At 33.0% G+C, this 19,045-nt stretch overlaps 1 protein-coding gene across 2 annotated transcripts in view; it reads right to left on the reverse strand.

Moving 5' to 3' along the window:
• Positions 1 to 4,854: 4,854 nt before the first annotated feature.
• LOC138314345 (cingulin-like) overlaps positions 4,855 to 19,045 on the reverse strand; it is a 33,175-nt gene continuing 18,984 nt past the window's right edge. Inside the window, exons 1-3 of one of the 2 annotated variants that reach the window (XM_069254647.1) lie at positions 17,771 to 18,247; positions 7,737 to 7,788; positions 4,855 to 7,469 (exon numbers count right to left, since the gene is read on the reverse strand). In XM_069254647.1, the coding sequence (XP_069110748.1) occupies positions 5,832 to 7,469; positions 7,737 to 7,788; positions 17,771 to 17,856 (1,776 nt within the window). In that variant the 5' untranslated portion in view covers positions 17,857 to 18,247 and the 3' untranslated portion in view covers positions 4,855 to 5,831. Of the gene's footprint in view, positions 7,470 to 7,736; positions 7,789 to 17,770; positions 18,248 to 19,045 lie in introns of those variants that run through there. The other variant, XM_069254648.1, reaches the window with a different exon arrangement.

Consider the following 19,045-nt stretch of genomic DNA (forward strand, 5'->3'; position numbering starts at 1 on the left):
CTGGCTAAATATATTAGAGTTATCTCTCTTGGCACATTAAAGAAAGATCTGATAAAAAATCTCGCGTACGAACCTTTGACTTGACTAAAACAAGTGAAACAATATTAATGTAATCTAGGCCTACCATAATATCTGTTTCTTCTAATCGGCATTGATGAAGTTTTTAATCAAACACTGTATATTACATGTCTACAATGTAGAATTTAAGCACGCGCACTGATTCGACTAATCTTATTTTTGAGTCAAATATATTTGTGAAAGAAGAGCATATTTGAAACATTTTGACAGCTCTTAATTTAAACACACTGTGTTTTTTCTATTAATTTGGCAGATAGACGAAGCAGGTTTTTTTCTTCAAATTTGTGATAATCGTTATGTTAATTTAAGAGTCTTTAAAACTGGGCGTATTAAAATATAAAATACAAAGAGTAAAATTAAATGGCTCTTTTTTAAGAGACAGTCGATGCTCCATTCTGAAATATTACCCAGTAATAAGATAAAATAAGATAAGATAAGATAAGATTTATTCTGGTTCAGGACAATCATGAGTCCTCTATACCAGACTCGTATAGATACATATTACATAAGTCATAAATGCATTTATAATCTGTACACATCATACAAAATTGTGGTATTATGATATTGTTGCTTCGTAATTGAAAAAAAGTTCCTGATTCTTCCAGTGATTATCCAACTTATTCTTAAACGAATTTACATTAATTGCTGATACTACATGTTTTGACAGTTCATTCTAAATATTTACAGTTCTTATAGCGAAATACATGTAGTTCTTTTTGACTAATGTTGTTGATCGTTTTGGGAATATTTTTTCGTATGTCCTCTAGTACTATTGCGGTCTGATGCATCTTTTCAAAGAAATATGGCATTGAAACATTCTTTATCTTAGAAATGACTTGTTATCTTATATAGTTCGATCATATCTCCCCTGATTCTCCTGAAGGCTAGCGTTGGTAAATTTAGTTTCTTCAACCTGTCTTGATAGGTCATGTTTTCCATTTCTGGGAGACATCTAGTTGCTCTTCTGATAAGTATATGTATATAAGCAACCGTAATTTTGCAGGAAGAAGAAATTATCACTTTTTATATTGACTATGTCACAGAAAGAACCCAGAACCTTCCTCACAAGGCCGAGTGCTCCACTGAAGGTCAAAATTGATTCGGTGTCAATAGAGCCGCTAGTGAGATTAAAGTCGCATAATTAGAAGCATCCTCGATACTCCAGGGGTTACTATTACTGCGTTTTCTCCACCGCTGAACTGTCTTATAGTTAAACTGCAAATTAAAGATACAAATCTGACAAACCACAGGCCTGCACAGACTTCCTTTGAAGACAACAGATATTGCGACGCCCAACTTCAAAGCCACACGGCCAAGTAAAGTGAACTATTTTACGATTGTACATCAAAGGTCTAAATTTCCTGTTCTTTTCTGTTGCCTCCAGTTTTACTATGAAATAGTCCAGAGATGAATATAACGTCAGTAATAGTAACCCCTTGAGTATTGAAGATGAGGAAGAAAAACTCAAAAGATAAAATCCTAAATTTAGTCGCCTTATACGATTAAAATTCTAACGTCTTCTTTATTGTTTACCTATTTATTACATGTAAGTATTAATTTACACATGTTCATGAAATGCAGCAAATGCAATGTACTGCACTTATACATGCGCTTAAAACGAACGCTGGTGATAGAATATTGGCATTTTATATAAAGGAAAAACAATCATTCGAAATGACATGTTTTATGTTTATTTGTCAATATTTTGTATGCACCATTAATTATTATATATCAAACAATAAAAAGATAAAATATAATTAGGTAGTTAAACATACAATTTGTAATATAACTTACGCTTAACACAAAAGTAACTGACCATAAAAAAGAAATAATTTAAAGAGAGTTTACCTACTTGTCATATGAATATTACTTCATTAGTATCGCTCTGTATCATATCATTGGAAGACCAGTGATAAGGATAGATGTTTCATATATACAGTATCTTATAGCACGGGGAGCATTCTTAGACATCACATGTGTTATACAATCTATCAGAACTATAAACCGCTGCTGCTTCTAGACCGAAGGATACAGCGATATACATGCACCTAATCTGCTAAAGAATATGTTTACTGTACAACGTATTTCATTACCATTTTTGTTCTAGAAGATAAGAAATGTCACTGTATCGATCACTAAGCATAACTCTTAACGGATTAAAATGTATCACGTCCCTCCCCGTGTAAAGTATATAATTTATTTTGGACAAATTACAGATAATCACATCAATTGAATGAACATATAAATGAAAATCAAAAACAGGTTACAAAAGAATTCTAGTTGAGAAAATAGCACAACAAAAGAACAAACAATTATAAAAGAAAAGATGATATCAATGTGTTACATCAGCTTTTGACACAGAGATAACATTAGAGATACATGTATAATCATCCTTGTTTTGTTCAGTATTTACTTTATTCGATATAAATAAAATTTGTACATATACATACTGTACATATATAAATCACGCAGTGTCTTATTTGGTCACTTAATCATATGTGATTTAAAAATGCGTCATCTTTTTAACGATAAGAAAATCATGTAATATAACATAAACTCGACAATTGCTGTCTGCATTTGCACAAATGATTTTACAGTTGATTTCCTTCTGTGCAAGAGGTTTTGAATTATTTCCAAAATAAATTGTAAGAAGTTTTAAAGATGACTGGATCCAAATACATGTAATTGTCAATGGATTCGATATTGATACCCTCTGTAGACTCATAAGCACATCAAAGCTATAATCTTTTTAAATGAAATGATGGAAAGTGGAAATTTCACTGTTTGTTTTAAGACGTTGACAGCCAAACCTATGCTCCAAAACCAAATCGTATCTCAACATTTATCATGATGCATGCTTTGCCAATATTCCGGGGAGTCAGCTATTTTCAAAACATCTTCAATGGACTTTAATAATTGACGAAGTCAACACTGAGGTTAAATTGCTATTGATAATGCCTAACTTTACACCTGCTTCTAAATGCCTCCAGCCTTCACACGGGTAGATTACATGAACATGTCCACGAAGTTATTGTTCGTAAACAATAGATCGGTTGTATTATACTGTAGTCTGGACATGCAACTCACCACTTAAAAGTCAACAAAGAAAATTAATGTAAACAAATTTTCCACCAATATTTTGCCATTCAAAACAAGAAAAAAATACGAAAAGGTGTCTGTAAATAAGAGGTTACCTCCACAAAGGGTTGCTTGTTTTGTACCTAAATTGTCAAATAGATTACTAGATCAATACATCATCGGATATGAATCGAACCACTTATCGGATAACAAAGCCACCGAATGCATGTACGGGAAACTGTTCACTATGCGAATATTTATGTATTATGTGTTTAAATGGTAAGAGCTGTCTACAGATAATCAAAGATAATATACACAGTGTTTGTTTACACGCACTGGTTAAATGGAATGCATATTATAAAAACTTTAAATAAAATACATATATAAATCACCATTTAACATGATAAATCCTGTAATTACGATGAGATGCTTTTCATGAAACGCCAATGTATTTTAGCTATGTAAATATCCTTTCTATATGTGTTCCATTTTTAGACATGATTGTAGGTCACCTGTAAAATTGATAGAGTTTACAGAATTCATATAAGTCGGTGATGATATTTATTAAGTGGATAAAATTTACAGAGGATTTAAAATACATAGATTCGTATGTGCATTTTACCGCGACAGGAACTTTTATGCTTAGCCAATGTCTACGATATATGGACATTTAGAACGTTTTTGAGGCCATGATGATCTGAAAATATCATAGAATGACGTGGTCGTGTCAGTTAACGGAATGAAATATGTGAATGAGATAATCAAAATATTCATCTTTATGACAGTTATCCGAAGGTCTCCTAAATGAAAGTTGAATAAATAGTTAGTGCTGTGAATAAATAAATAGATAAATAAATAAATAAATCAATAAATAGCAGAAAGAGTATATTTACAAGTCGGCTCATAGGTCAAAATAACATTACATATGAAGCATTTGAGTCATTTTGAATTTTGCGTCTATTGTTCCTGATGTCATAAGTTTATAAGAATTGAACTGATCTCAATCGTTTTAAAGGAGGATGCCGTCTGGACAACAGCAAATACTTCACGAATAGCTGACGTACTCTTATTTCGACTTTTCCAACTGGCTTATATACGGTCATAATTCATATCAAATCAGTGTATCCATTTTTAGAAACATTGAGTCAATATTTCTTTGTGAACTTAAACCGTTGCGTTCTTCGTGGTGGCGATCTATGGCCAACGTTTTTCTTGTTATTAACATGTACATCAGATTTTTTTTACATTTATCAAAAAAAAACCGACATATCTAATATAAAAATAAAGGACTTTTGTATTGTTTCAAATCGTGTTATGCTGCCCTGGTATAATTTAAACTTACTAAAATTACACGTGCAATTCTACCAGGGCGATATAAGACCATATGAACCGATACAAAGATCCATAGTTGATATACTGTGTACATATATATATAAATATTGTATCAGTAAGGCAACGGATATATATATATATATATATATATATATAATTGTACATGCTCTGATTTTCAACTATTCTCATTGGCTGATTCATGATCACGCGAAGTTCGATATCGCGGTGTTTCCATTTACAGATTTACAGGTACCAGTTTACAATGTAATGTTCATTTGGTGAAGTCACATACGGGTTAAAAAAATTTTGTGTTCGTAAGTTATATTGCCCAAACATTGAGTTCTTCAGGGTGCCGTCATATGCCTATTGTTCTTTTTGACATGAACATGAACATCAGATAATAATTTTGGCATTTGTCAATGAAACTACATATCTAATGTACATATGTAAAATTAGATACAGTATCCTATATTGTAGTAAAAAAAGTAATGACCTCTGGAGTCTGGCTACTCCTTTTATTATTATTTGAATCTACCAGGGAAATATTACACCGTATGAACCTCAACAAAGGTTCATATTTTATTATTTTGTCAAGAAATGGTATATAGTACATTGTATATCAGAAATGCCTATAATTTATGATGCGCTGTATCTAGGTAACTGGTCGACTAACAGTTGTTATATATATTCCTCAAAGAAAATACGTTCTTCTACTCGGTAGGGGTACACTAAATATTTAAGTGCATTTTAAATTTAACACAATTCGGTAAAAATAAACAATTGAACAAACAAACAAAAATCTCCAAAATAATTTTCATTATGTAAAATTTGAACTACCAGAAACTCAAATAATATTTTTGTTCAAGCAAAATTATTCAAATTAAATATGTTGTGTTAAAATAAACACAAAACCAACGAAAGAATAAGTACTGGTAACTGGACCGTCTATATTGTACATGTACAGTGTAATTCTACAGCAATCTAATATATTAGTGTGTTCATTAAAATTGTTTATAAGTGTAGTATATATAATTTGTATACGATGACGCTATCCTTTATGTTGTGTTCGTTTTTATGTGATATTGAAGTCTTGTTCGGTATCATTAAAGCGAAAACAATAAGTACTGGCTATCACGCCTTTTGCTTCTGCGGCTGTTGCCTTCTGCGGGATAATATAACTCTTTCCTCTAGGTTACCTCAGCACATATTTCTTTCAGTTATGATCCTACATTCATACAATGTGCAATGATATAACAGACAGCTACGTCCAATGTTATTCTTTTTTGCAACAACCATTTGTTTGGTGCTTAAACACAACGAAATGATAAACCATTCTCCAATGATTATCCGAAATCGTTTACAGTTGTGAATCCTTCGTGCAGTTTCGCAGGATATGTTCGTCCGTGTTCGATAGATCGAATATATTTGGCATTCGTTGTTTGTTTTATCGGCCGCGTGCCAACATATTCGGTAACATAGTTATTCTGGATAGGAGACGGGACAACACTTCCATTGTCATGTAGCCTTTCCGTCAACATTTCCTTGTCTCTTACTACGGGCAATAAAGCAGCCTGCAATGTCCGTTTCTCCTTCTTTTCACGTTCCAGTAATTTCTCCAGCTCTTCACAGCGATCCTGGACATCGTTTGTGAAGTGGATGAGGTCAGGTTTTACCTCGAGTTCGATGTGCATGTCTTTTTGTACAAGATTCTGATGGAATTTCACAGTAGCAATCTGCCTCTCAAGCGCGTAACGTTGTAGCCTATTCCTCTCGTACATCGTTCTCATTTGTTTGTAATCTGATTGTTTCCGATACCGAACGGCGGATTGGATATTTTTGGCAAGTTCAGTCTTCTCGGATTCAAGCTTTTCAAGACTGGCTTCAAGCTTAATCCGTCTATCTTCTGTCTCATGGATTGCGAGATGGAGTTCATTTGAACGTTCCTCGCGTTTCATTAGTCGTTGGAGTTCGGTTAGATCCTTGTCTAATTCCTGTTGTCGGCGAGATATGTCCTTTGATAACACTGATAGACGCCGAGACAGTTGTTCTTCTATTGCGGCTAGCTTGTCTAACTTTTCATTAACGTCTTTGGTTTTCTTGTCGTCAAGTCTAAGCCATCGTCTTGCCAACCATGCCGCCTTTTGGAATTTGACCAGAACATCTGGCAATACACGCAACAAACAATGGGTCTTTACATTCTTCAATTTCAAATGATGAACGGCTTGTTCACTGTCTTGGCTAAACATTTCATGGTTTATAGTTGTTTCGTTGTCGAGCAGAAAGTCAATTCGTTCTTTTAGGAGAGATAGTCTTTGTGCAATGTTTTCAATTTCAGTATTGTCGTACAGATTCTTGATGTCCCGGAATTCGCGTCCGAGTAAAAGAAGAGCTGCACGTGACAACATTCGTTTGCGGGTCTCATGAATGTCCTCAGACGAACCCTCACTTTCGGCGTCCGACATAGCAAACGAACTCCAGCCGGATAATCCGGTTAGACCACTTAGACCACTGTCAAAGGAACCATAAGACACTAGACTTAGGTTTGATACGGACATTGCTGAGTCAACTGACCTCTCCCTGTCCGGAGCTGCAGTGGCCACTTCCAGAAAATATTTAAACAACGGATTAAATATCCTATCAACGAAATTCGCTCTTAATTCCCGTAAATATTTCAAATAATCGAAGAACCAAGCGAAGTATTGCATCATTGTGTCCGGTGCGATGTTTGTCTGAAATCCAGGTTTACGGCTTCTATTGCGCATATGTATGCGTCTGGCTTCCGCTTTGAATGCTTGACGGAGCCCAGCAATGGTTTGTATGTCCTTTGATCCTTTTATCCTTTTCGACAATTCCTTGTACATTTTGTACATTAAATCGGAGTTGAAGTTATCATGGCACCTATAGATTTTATCTTCGAACGCTTCGATTTGATTGTAGAGTACATTGCTTCTGTACTTATCGTCTGAGGTGAGCAGCTTCAGCTGTGGAATAAAGCAGATACAAGGTTAATGTGACATATCAGTATACTTTGTAACAGTTCAACGCTATCAAACAATCATAAATGTGAAGCAAAAGAATAAAGTACAAAATATGTAACAAAATACTCCAAGTTTAAATTCCATATTTATCAATGCCCTCAAATTCCAATTACTTGTATCAATAAGTTTAGACATGATTATGATATTTGTTTGTTTGTTTGAGTCAGATATAATTATAAGAGCAGCATCATTTATTCGACTGGTAATTACCTGTATTTTTTCTGCTGCCCAATGCCGATTGGAGTCCTGGTTGTCTGGCGACCTATAACATAAAACAGATTTTAAGACATTGCGGCTAGCTTCACAAAGTGCGTTAACACGTATGTATGTATACGTTGACAAATGCAATGGCACAATCCTTCTTTGTGATGCGAAAGGACTATGTAATCTATTACTAAAACAACCGAACATAAAACTCAATCTGTAATATGTAATTATATTCTGTAATTAAATTAGCTCTATATGAAAATTACATTAAATATGTTGTTTTCTGATCTCGTACTTGGGATTCTTTTTTTTTTTTATAAATTTCTATAGGCAGCCAAGGATTTTAAACAACATATGATGCGTAGGTGGTGGATGAAAGTCAGCGTATCACATTAAAATCACAGTCTATGCTCAGTGTGAGATTCAAACTCAACAGACCACCATAGCAACTTGACAACCTCAGCCCATTTTTGGTATCGTATGTAACCTGCATCACTTACATATGGTAAAGAAACACACGATAAAACTACACTCGAAAGTATATTTCAGGGTCAATTATTTTTTATAAACGTCGGAATTTTATTTTATATAATTTATCGTTTGGTACGTATACTGGAAAACACAAGCAGCTAGCGTCAATAATTCTCGTGTCCAAAACTCTTTTGATTTGAAGTCGACAACGTTCACTGTTCATCTGTACCGACATATCATACATACTCACACGTATAATAAATGTTAGCTATCGAAATAGGCAACTTTATATCGATTTTTAAAATATATTAATACAAACCCATAACCATCACTACAATATGAATGTTTTAAAAGGCATATACTATCAACGTTGAAGTATTATGTTCTATCGGGTCACGTAATATGTTTTTACAGTTCATGTAACCTTCATGGAGATTACAATGCACATTGTTATTCTTTTATGACTGCAAGCAATATCCTGGCCTTTGAAATATATTTCTATACTAGAAATTTAACTCTTGGCATGGGAATTATATGTAATCCATTAATCGATTCAACAACGTATTACTGAAACCAAGTCGTAATAATACAATTCATGTCATAACAACCGGTTTTATTATTGTAATTCTTTGCTGTACAGTCACTGAACGTTTGATTTATTTCATTTTTTATAATAGCAACAGTGATACAATATGATTTGTTAGCATTATAACCGATCATGGGAAATATATCAGTGCATGCATTTCATTGAAGCGCCTGACGTAGTATAATGGTATGATACATTTCATCCTTCGGAACCTAACAGCATCAATACAGGTGAATATAACTAAACAAACGATCGATGGAGTCGCATGATTAAGTGAAATTGTACCCCTCACACATTTTGTTTTCAAAGTTCATGCGATGTGAACATTCAGATCGTAACCTTCCCAAATGGATTTGCATAATGTTTTGTCCGTGTTAAAAAAGATATTTAGTGCATTGTTCACTAAATATTTATACAACTTAAAAAGGAATTTAAAGCTTTCCTGTCATTTTAGTAAGATTATAGATGTGTAACAAAATAATGACACTGCACATATCACTGTGCAAACACCGAGGGTCATGCTTTGCATGTTAGAATGAGAATCAAGATAATTTAAAGGTAGGTTTCGCCCAACCAAATAAATATTTTTTGTAAAATCCGATAAACGGAAGAAATGATGAAAAAACATATTGAAAACATCTCAATTTAATTTCTTTATGCGTTTGAGATTAAACAAATGTGTCTTGAATACAAAATTGAAGGAAATCCTTGATTTATTACGCACTTAAAGTAAACAAAATGGCTGAACGAAAGTGTGTGAGATACAAAAAAAAATCTGAATCGGCAACAAATTTGATGAAATTATAATGGGATAGGTAGCACCCTAGGATATCTACAGCGAATTAAATTCAGAGATGATATGTAGCAATAGAAAAAAACAGAAGCCACATCTCAAGCGGAAACTTGTTGGGATTCGTGTAACAGCGTTGCACGTGGCGATTTAAATTTCAACACATCTATATATATATGCCAGCGCACATACAGCCGCAGACTAACTACATGTATGTTTGGTGTACTAAGCTAGCGAGCTTACGTAAGTCACATGAAGTGTTTTTTAGATTAAGTCCATCATACAATGTACTTCGATTTGTTGTTGTTGTTTTTTTAACTACACATGCCGTGGCAAACTGTCACTGCCATCTGACTTTTGTTGCACGCTTCCGTTTGTTGCTGCAGCCTCGTTTTGGAAAAAATACGTCATGTTCTATGTAAAACTTGACTTCGCTCTATTTTTAGAGGAGTATTTTCCTGGTCAAGCTAGGCAACTGACCATCCATATTGTTCGCTGTATGCATTGAAAATGATCTGAATATATTATATCTATGTACAGGTAATTCAATTTCGTAGTCTTTATATTTCATTGGGCGAAACCTACCTTTAAAGAGGCATTTACAAGAACAGAGCTTAATAGGCATATCTGCATCATATAGATACTTGTTGATTGATTAAGTCCACCGTGTTGATACGTCATTTAAGGACAACCTATTCTGTATGAAATTTGCTTTATCTGTGAATATCTTTAGTCTTTAGAAACTGCGGTATATGTATATAGAGAAAGTAAACGCAGTGATTGTTTGACCAGAATTTCGAATTCGCTATCGAATCTATTTCATTTCTAAAATGGTAAAAATATATATCATTTTACGAACTTACAGTAAATGTATATAGTAAAATTAGATGACTTTCAAATAGCTATGCTTGAAGTTTTCGGTGAATCAATGACAATACTAAAATGTCAAACTTTTTACACTCAGTCTGTGTCATTACATCAAGTCCAAATAGGTCATAACAATTTATTACCTCTGTAGGACACGTTTATAGAATGTATGCGATCTATTATAGTAGAATATATTCACAATGTTGGTCAAAACTATTATTCCATTGATACCTTTATAAATACAATTACTCATTGTATGTATTTGACTTTTTCCTAACCGATATGCATTGTGAACAAGTATAAATATAGGCCGCTGGAACATGTAGGTAATTGGGAACGAAAATATAGTAAAAGTTATTTAAATAGTAAGTGATTTGGCAGTTATAAACTTACACTACACCGACCTTTTTAAATAAATATTTATTTTCCATGTTTCATTTGATCAAGGAACTTTCCTGCCCTCTGAATTGAACAAAAAAATATAAACGCTTTTTATAGTTGTAGAATGAAAGTCACTTCGTGTTTGATCATTACACATGTTTCGTATGTATGCATTAATGATTTCAAAAAGTTGGCAAAGAACGATGAATGAAAAAATACTGTTTATACATGGATAACACAAATTTCGGGTCATTCCAGTACTAATATGTTTCCAAAGACTTATAAACAAATCCGATTTGGACAACAATCCTTAATATATAGTATACTATACTAGTATGTTAAATAATAACTCGAATGACCTCAACCTGTTTTGATAAACAAGCAAATAAATCTTAAAGGATAAAAGAAAATAGATACTGACCATCTAGGAGATTATGATACGACTTTATATTCAATTTCCGGTGTACTATATACGATCTTCCCCTAGACTACACAGCATTCATGGATTCTAACTAATATACGTCATTAAATGAATAGATACAGCACCGAACAAAGCATACAGACTTTGTATACTTCATACGAATGATATGCCAATATTTTCCTTTCCAAATGATAATTCTCGGATAACATTTCAGCACACATTTGTTTATTTGTTAACATACAAGTCCGTAAAATCTCTATATCAAATAAACTTTAGGTAAATGTACCATGAATATGGATCCCACTTATGAACGAGGTATGCTTTAAATTTCACTCGTAAGCAGTAAGATGAATGAATTTCGGTGCATTATAGATAGTGTTATGTGGAGATAAAATTCTGGGTAAATGAAGTGAATGTCCCCGTGGACATTAAATTCTGCTCGTAAGCAAGCGTTTCCAGTGTATTAACTTTACAGAAAGAGTGCGAGGGAACTCCTAGCAAGGCGACACGATGTATTCATGTCATTTCACTGATACCAACGACAGTTCTGACAAACGTTACATGACCCATATGAAATTGACACCCAGCAAAATAAATAAACATGGACATGTTATTGACGTTTGGTAAATTCATAATCTACCTGAATGCTTATCGGGAAACGTATGGTTACCTTTATACATAAAGTTAAGTTTTATTTAATGTAATGATTTATTTGTTCTGAACTTCAGTAAAAAAAACGCCTATATTTAGTAGTTATCCGTATGTCACATTTTCAATTAAATTAAATAATGACGAATGCGATCCATCATACTTTTATTACTGTTTACATACACTTTGTATGTTTTCTCTTCAATCTTAACTTACATAATATGTAATATATATTTGTAGAGTAGAATGAAGACAACTTGAACATAGATCTTGTCTGCCGGGGAGAAAACACGTCACCAAATGCACTACAGGAACTGTCATCAAATTCTTCAAAAAGTACTCCAGGGGTAGTGTGTTTTTTTTTCTTTTCTATCTATCATTAATCTATCTGTCAGGTAACGTAGTGTGACTCGGGTGTCATTTATGACGTATGCACATGGATGAGACATGCAAAAACCTATGCAAAAAGTGGTCAACTTTCATATAGTACGCTTATACTTAAGTTTAATGAAATAAAAAACTTGGCACATGGAATCTATAAGTTTTTGTCATATCATTTTGGATTTTTGAAAGCAACCTTGAAAAACAACCAGCGTTAATACCCAGCTCAGAGTATAGGGAGAGAATTCCACAAGAACGAGACGTGTTAAATATCTTATACGTATATGACCCTTTCTTGATCAGCTTCTTTATAAAATTGCATTATTTATATCGTCTGTATGTTATGTCATGATGTTCAGCACTCGATGCCTTTTTATACCCCTCTTTCCATACTGCACTAATGACCAGTAATTTATCAGAAGACATATACAATATACCACTATATGCCTTTTATATTATCATGTAATGCGCGAATAGACGGGTTTTGGAAATGCTGAATCATTTGAAAATAGAAATGACCCGATCAATTACCAGTAATTTGTTCAGCTATAAGGCAGAAAATTATACTTAAAACATCTATTCATTGCACATGAATGCACACGACTTAAGAAAATATTCTATTGCCATCATAATTCAAGACTATAATTAATTACATTAATCACGATTCATGGAATTTAATGGGGTTTTTATTAATACGTTTAGTGTTTTAGATTACCAACATATTTCTAAGAGTAAACATCATCTTGTCGTGAATGGATAAATGTCATACATTATATATTACATAATTATTAGATCATCAGACAGAATCTGTTTTCAACTGGTTGGACAGACATCAATACTTGATTATGATAATCTAAAATTGAAAAAATGATTTACATCACGTGTAGCTAATTACACAAATCTGTAAAGTGCACACTAATGACCTGTGTGTTTAGGAATTATCATTTTTACTTGGCGACACATTTTGTACTTGTGTGTCTTGTAAGTCTATCATATGAAATGCCACATCGTCATTAACGTATTGTGCTCATAGTTAAAACTATCTGGTGGTTATTTAATTTGTGATGTTTAAAGGCTAAAATAAAGGGCACATTGAAATCAATTGGTTATCAGTATATGACCATGTCATCGCGTTCATTAACACCACCAAGATAGACCGCGTGCAGCCGACAGTTCTGCCTTCTTAAGCCTCCCTGATCCCTAAATCAATTCGCCTGTCTGTATGATATGACTAGGATCTATTAATCAATTTCGGTGTCAGTCAAACTAACAACTTAACTTTCGGTATAACGAGGTATCGTCTCAGAGACACCTGGTATACAGACGGCATTGGTTGAGGATTCCTTCTCAGCAAGGCACAAACTGAGATATACTTGAAATATTTTATGCAATCCATTCGCTTGTACATACTAAAATACAATGTCTGGCATAACTTCTATGTTATTTTTTTTAATTTGATAAGACTTTAATAAATATAGCAAAATTCCAACGGTAGCTTTATTACGATATCCTAAAACTGTGTTTAAATATGTATAATCAAGTTTAGTTTAACGTTAAATGTCACATCATCAATACTTATTATGACGTCACCATGAATCGATACTGACGATATGACTGCAGTCACAGATCTATGAATGTCAATTTATAAGTAACAATACCGTATGTTGAATATAATTACGGATTGACCGTGACATCTTCGACATGAATATGTATAAAACATACAATAGTCTGCTAAGATACAAATGTATACATGTACCTAAAACAGCATGTGAAGAATTCGGGATTTCAAACGGCATTAAAGATATCTATATATATCACATTGTATCCCTGGCTATAAAAGGTATTACTTTATGTAACAAAATGTGTTCATAATGTTTGAAAATTAATTGCATGTCATGAAATGTCTTTAAATTCAAAGGTTTAGAAATTAATTGGCATTTATGAAATATGTTTAACGACATATGTCTCTACAAAGTAATGGAGTCGGTTACGAATTGATACTGCATACATATATGATTTATGTATGGTTCAGACTGTGCTAAAAAGTATATAAGGATAATGCGTGAAAAAGTTCACTCAAACTGCGTTGCATTTTCAACACTACCTAGGAAATGTTCCATGTCATGATGAACACTACATTATTTCTGACACTGATTACATAGGAGATTCCTTTGATGAAATTCTTACAAAAGAGGACAGCCTGCTTAAGTGGCAAATTCTTAAGATGTCACCTAAAAGGTTTTAAATGGATCTAAATAGGTATAGATGGCAATAATGCAGCCTTTATCGTAATCGCCCATTGGAATATCAGTATCAAATACTGATATGAATTAATTAGTTCTGGGCAATTAATTTTAAACGAGGAAGCATTATGTTAGTGAGGTGACATGAAAAAATATTTAGGTAACTATTCAATATTTACACCACAACCGAGATATTTGGACTACTAAGCATCACAGTTACGTTAAACAATATCAATATTCCTTCGCTTTCATTTTAATACCAAGAAAAACATACACTGTATATACTAAGCGTATGGTAGATTCTAGAATCAAACGTTGGGTTTTATTCTATGTATTCCAAACCGTTGACGAGGTAAATGGCGGGTGCCATGGTACATAAAATAGAAACAAACCACTCTTAGTCATGTACACTATGCTCAAGGTGTCCTCTGCTTTTTAGGATCAAATAATTAATCATTACTATTTAATAACGAATCCATAGGAATCGATTATAAATCTAGAGAAAGGTTGGGTAGCTGTTTTTGTGTTTGCTTGATGATTAAATCCCGTCCCAAACACACACCTTATTGGTACATGTATAAGTGGCCCATAAAGATCCTGTCACTCACAAACAATAAGATGTAGACAAATACAGACAACACAGTTTGGAATATTTAATATAGCCGTATATTGTTTCAAAACAAGCAGAAACAAAGAAGAACTAAACGACTTAACTTCATATAATTGTTGTTTTTTCTTCAAAGAGTTCTCAACGATAAAAAGCATAAGTACAACAAGTGTTCTGTCTCTCAAGAAACTATTTGACGGTATATGAATATATAATCACATCACATCAATAAGGATTTTAAACTTCAAACTTTTTCAAAAGGATAGTGAAATATGAAAAAAGAAAATAGGAAAATCCTGAAAACCAATCAGAGAGAGATATAAAAATGTATATCCCAATTATTCATGGAACTCGGGATGGTTTTGTTTTCGAGAATGAGTGGTTAAGGAATTGTGAGTATCTGCTCTTGACGTTTTCGAGCCATCACACATAATTGTATATAATTTACATGATAGTTTTCACCATTTTGTATAACAGTTCTGATATTATGCTGTTATATGTGCAATTGTAAATATTATAGAATACATGCATATACAATATGTATATAATCTATGTATATAATGTATCGTTGTTAAGTTAAAATTTGAGGACGAAAAGACGATGTTATCGGTAAAGGATTACTTATAGAATACATTAACACATATATCAAAGAAATAAGAACTATTAAGACCTATAACATTTACAATTAAAGAGGCGAAAGGCTTTGGTACAGTTAAAAACATTTACAAACCCAGGAAATAAGTAAACTTAAAAAATCATACATCATTACTTCAAACTATATCACACGTTCTTTGTAGCGTTAAGTGCCCCTTTTGTCATGAATATTCATGCATAAATATTATCAATGGATATAATTGATTTAGCTTTTTAAAGGAAATACTCTTTGTGTAAGTTAGTTATCTAAAATAGTAATATTTGATAATGATCTCCATTGCAATGGTAGAGAAATAGTTTGATCAACCGGGTAATTTTTTACATTGCTCAAAGGTCACCATTATCAGTTAAACATCACAAGGGGGTTATGAGGGAAAAGGGCAATACCACTGGTAAGCATCAATCATTATAACATAAATATACACATATATCAAAATCTAAGGAATGGCCTTGTTCGTGTTAATAATAGTTATATATAATATATAGATAAATGAGATTTTACTCACAATGTGACCTTTGTTGACTGAGAGGAATATTTGTCACCATATAATTATATACTGATCACATTCAAATGTGTCGCCAATGTTAATTACAAAAACTGGGTGATAAAAGATACGGCGATAAGAATTATTGACAGAGGTCAAAATTCTTTTATTATTAGCAAAGAATTCTAGAACAAGTTCTGAACCTGAAACGTTTGAATTTATCCCTTATAAATAATTACAGTATTTATGGAATATGATAACATTTGGTAATGTGGAGAAGTTTATATTATCTCGAATTAAATGTGACAAAGAAATATATTCAAAAAACATCTAAATCTGTCTTAACTCCCCTTCATGTTTGTTTGTTTGTTTGATTATTTTAACGTCCCCTTCAAGTGTAATTCGTTTGCTATCTAAGAAAGTTTGACTGTTGAAAGGCATCCAACCTCATTAACTTTTTTAAAAATCTGATTAAAAACGATGTCAATTTGCTTTGTTCAATTATTGAAGAACGTTAACCCCATATCTATTTTGATATGGACACTTTTTGTAGCACTATCGTGACGTCATAGGTACATCACATATACACATTACGTCACAACGTTACATCTAGTATGGATGTTGACAGTGTTTATTCATGTAAACTCGATAACGTTCATGTTACATAACAACTCATGTAAGACCATCAATTCACGAAACATTGACACAACAAATACTACCTGATGTTACGAAAGAAATGTTTTTAAGCACCGAATGCATGTCAAAAGATATAGTATTGATAGACTTAAGACAAGAAAAGACATTCAACTACGCGTAACCTTTAGCTTATCGGAGACGATAGGACTGTGGATAAGATTCCTGGTGACAACATACGGATTTTGAGTGGAATTTTGATTTACAACCAAGAAGACAGATATCATTATGGTTAAAACGCAAATCCTCGTCTTCACTTTAAAATATATTACATGTTTATCAAAGGATGTTACTTAATCTCATAAGTTAATATTATATCTCTCAAACAACGTTTTGATCCAATTCTTTCACCAAAACATACACATCCATCCTCTTCAAAATCTACCCACAATGCGTGCATTGCCAAGATTATGAATATTTCAATTTCCAATTACCTTGAGACATAAAATAATGACACGAAGTTTGATATACAATATAGGAGGAGCTTTTACTAAAAGTCAACCCTGCTCTGCCAGGGAAATGACTGCTTATTACGCTGCACTTTTCAAACCAAATGATTCGCACTGCTGCCAATATTCCATAAAATGATATTCCATCAACAAAGGATTGTTATTAGGGCCAAATTTCATAAATATTCTCTATTTTAAGGATTCCTTTAATTTAAATTATCCCATGAAAACTGGGCTCATGCCGACACGATGGTACGGTTCAGTAGCAAATTGGACAATGAGTTACATTTGGAGATTTGCTAAATACTTTCACCATGGAAGCGATGTTATTGTTTAATTATTAACTTTATACTTTACATACCTTGTGATAACAATGGACGGTAGTGGTTTGACACCACCACCGGATTCAACTGTGGTCCCTTCACCCATTACGACAGAAGCTGCCATCAACTAGTATCCCGTTCACAGGTAAATGAATATCATCTTTAAGAGACGAGTTTATGTAGCTAACATTAAAGTCACAATGGCAATATAAGAGTTTTCGTCTGCTTCATGCGCTGATCAAGTCTATATTGTGATATCAAATTATATGATCAGGTATTGCCACCTAAAATTTATCTCCACATTCTTCTAATGCTTCAGTAATGTTCCAATGGAAGTCTTCATTCGTGGAAATTCTAGATTTATACTGCTACCACATGAGTCTTGTATTTGCAACACTGATACAATATACGAGATCCAATTGATGAACTGAATAAATAGTCATTTTCACCTGCGCGGCGTATTAAATTTAAATCGAATATCTCACTGTCGATTTAAAGGCAGCGAGTCAACGTCTTACGCGGTGGGCTGCGATATATACAAATGATCCCTGTCGATCATTGTATCTATACATAAAGGGTATCTCATATCGTCAAACGTCTTTTATCATACCCACTGGTGCATAAAATGGTCCCTTTCATTGACATCTAGTAAACTCTCTCATCATATCATGTACATACGTGTATGGAGTATATTATGCATTTTTCCTCATATTGTTTTTTATAGAAAATATAGTCTTTGAAATCTCTACCGTGCGTGCGTGTTGTGAGAACAGTTCACCTGCGTAAATTTAATTTATTTTTAATTTAATTTTAATAAGTCTTAACTTAAAATAATTAAACTTTAATAAATTGATTCGTAGATTTCGTTGTCTATTGAAATCAGATAAGTACATCTTTTTGGTAACTTACAGCTTTCAAAAAACAACGCAATTCGTACTATTTAATATCTTTACTTATATTCTTACATACATTTTAATCATACGTTTTGTTCCATGTGATAGGAGATATTTTTCAAAAACGTATATTCCTTACCATAGTATCACATAGCAATATGAGTGAGTGTGACTAACACTGGTCCATTATGCTTCACTCCCAACATATATTGCACAAAGTGTAATGTATAATAGTACCGAATCGCAATGCAACTCTCGTACATGTCATCTATATATGATATCATATAGCAAATTGTTCCTAGATTCCTCATCCAGTTGCGACTTTCTTACCGTGGACTATATTTGACTTCGTCTTTAATCTTTAGTCAGAGAGCACACATTTGAGGTTAAAATCACTGGCATAACTTTGTGTACTCAATC

The sequence above is a fragment of the Argopecten irradians genome, chromosome 2, assembly GCF_041381155.1.
Source record: "Argopecten irradians isolate NY chromosome 2, Ai_NY, whole genome shotgun sequence".
NCBI classification, from domain to species: domain Eukaryota; kingdom Metazoa; phylum Mollusca; class Bivalvia; order Pectinida; family Pectinidae; genus Argopecten; species Argopecten irradians.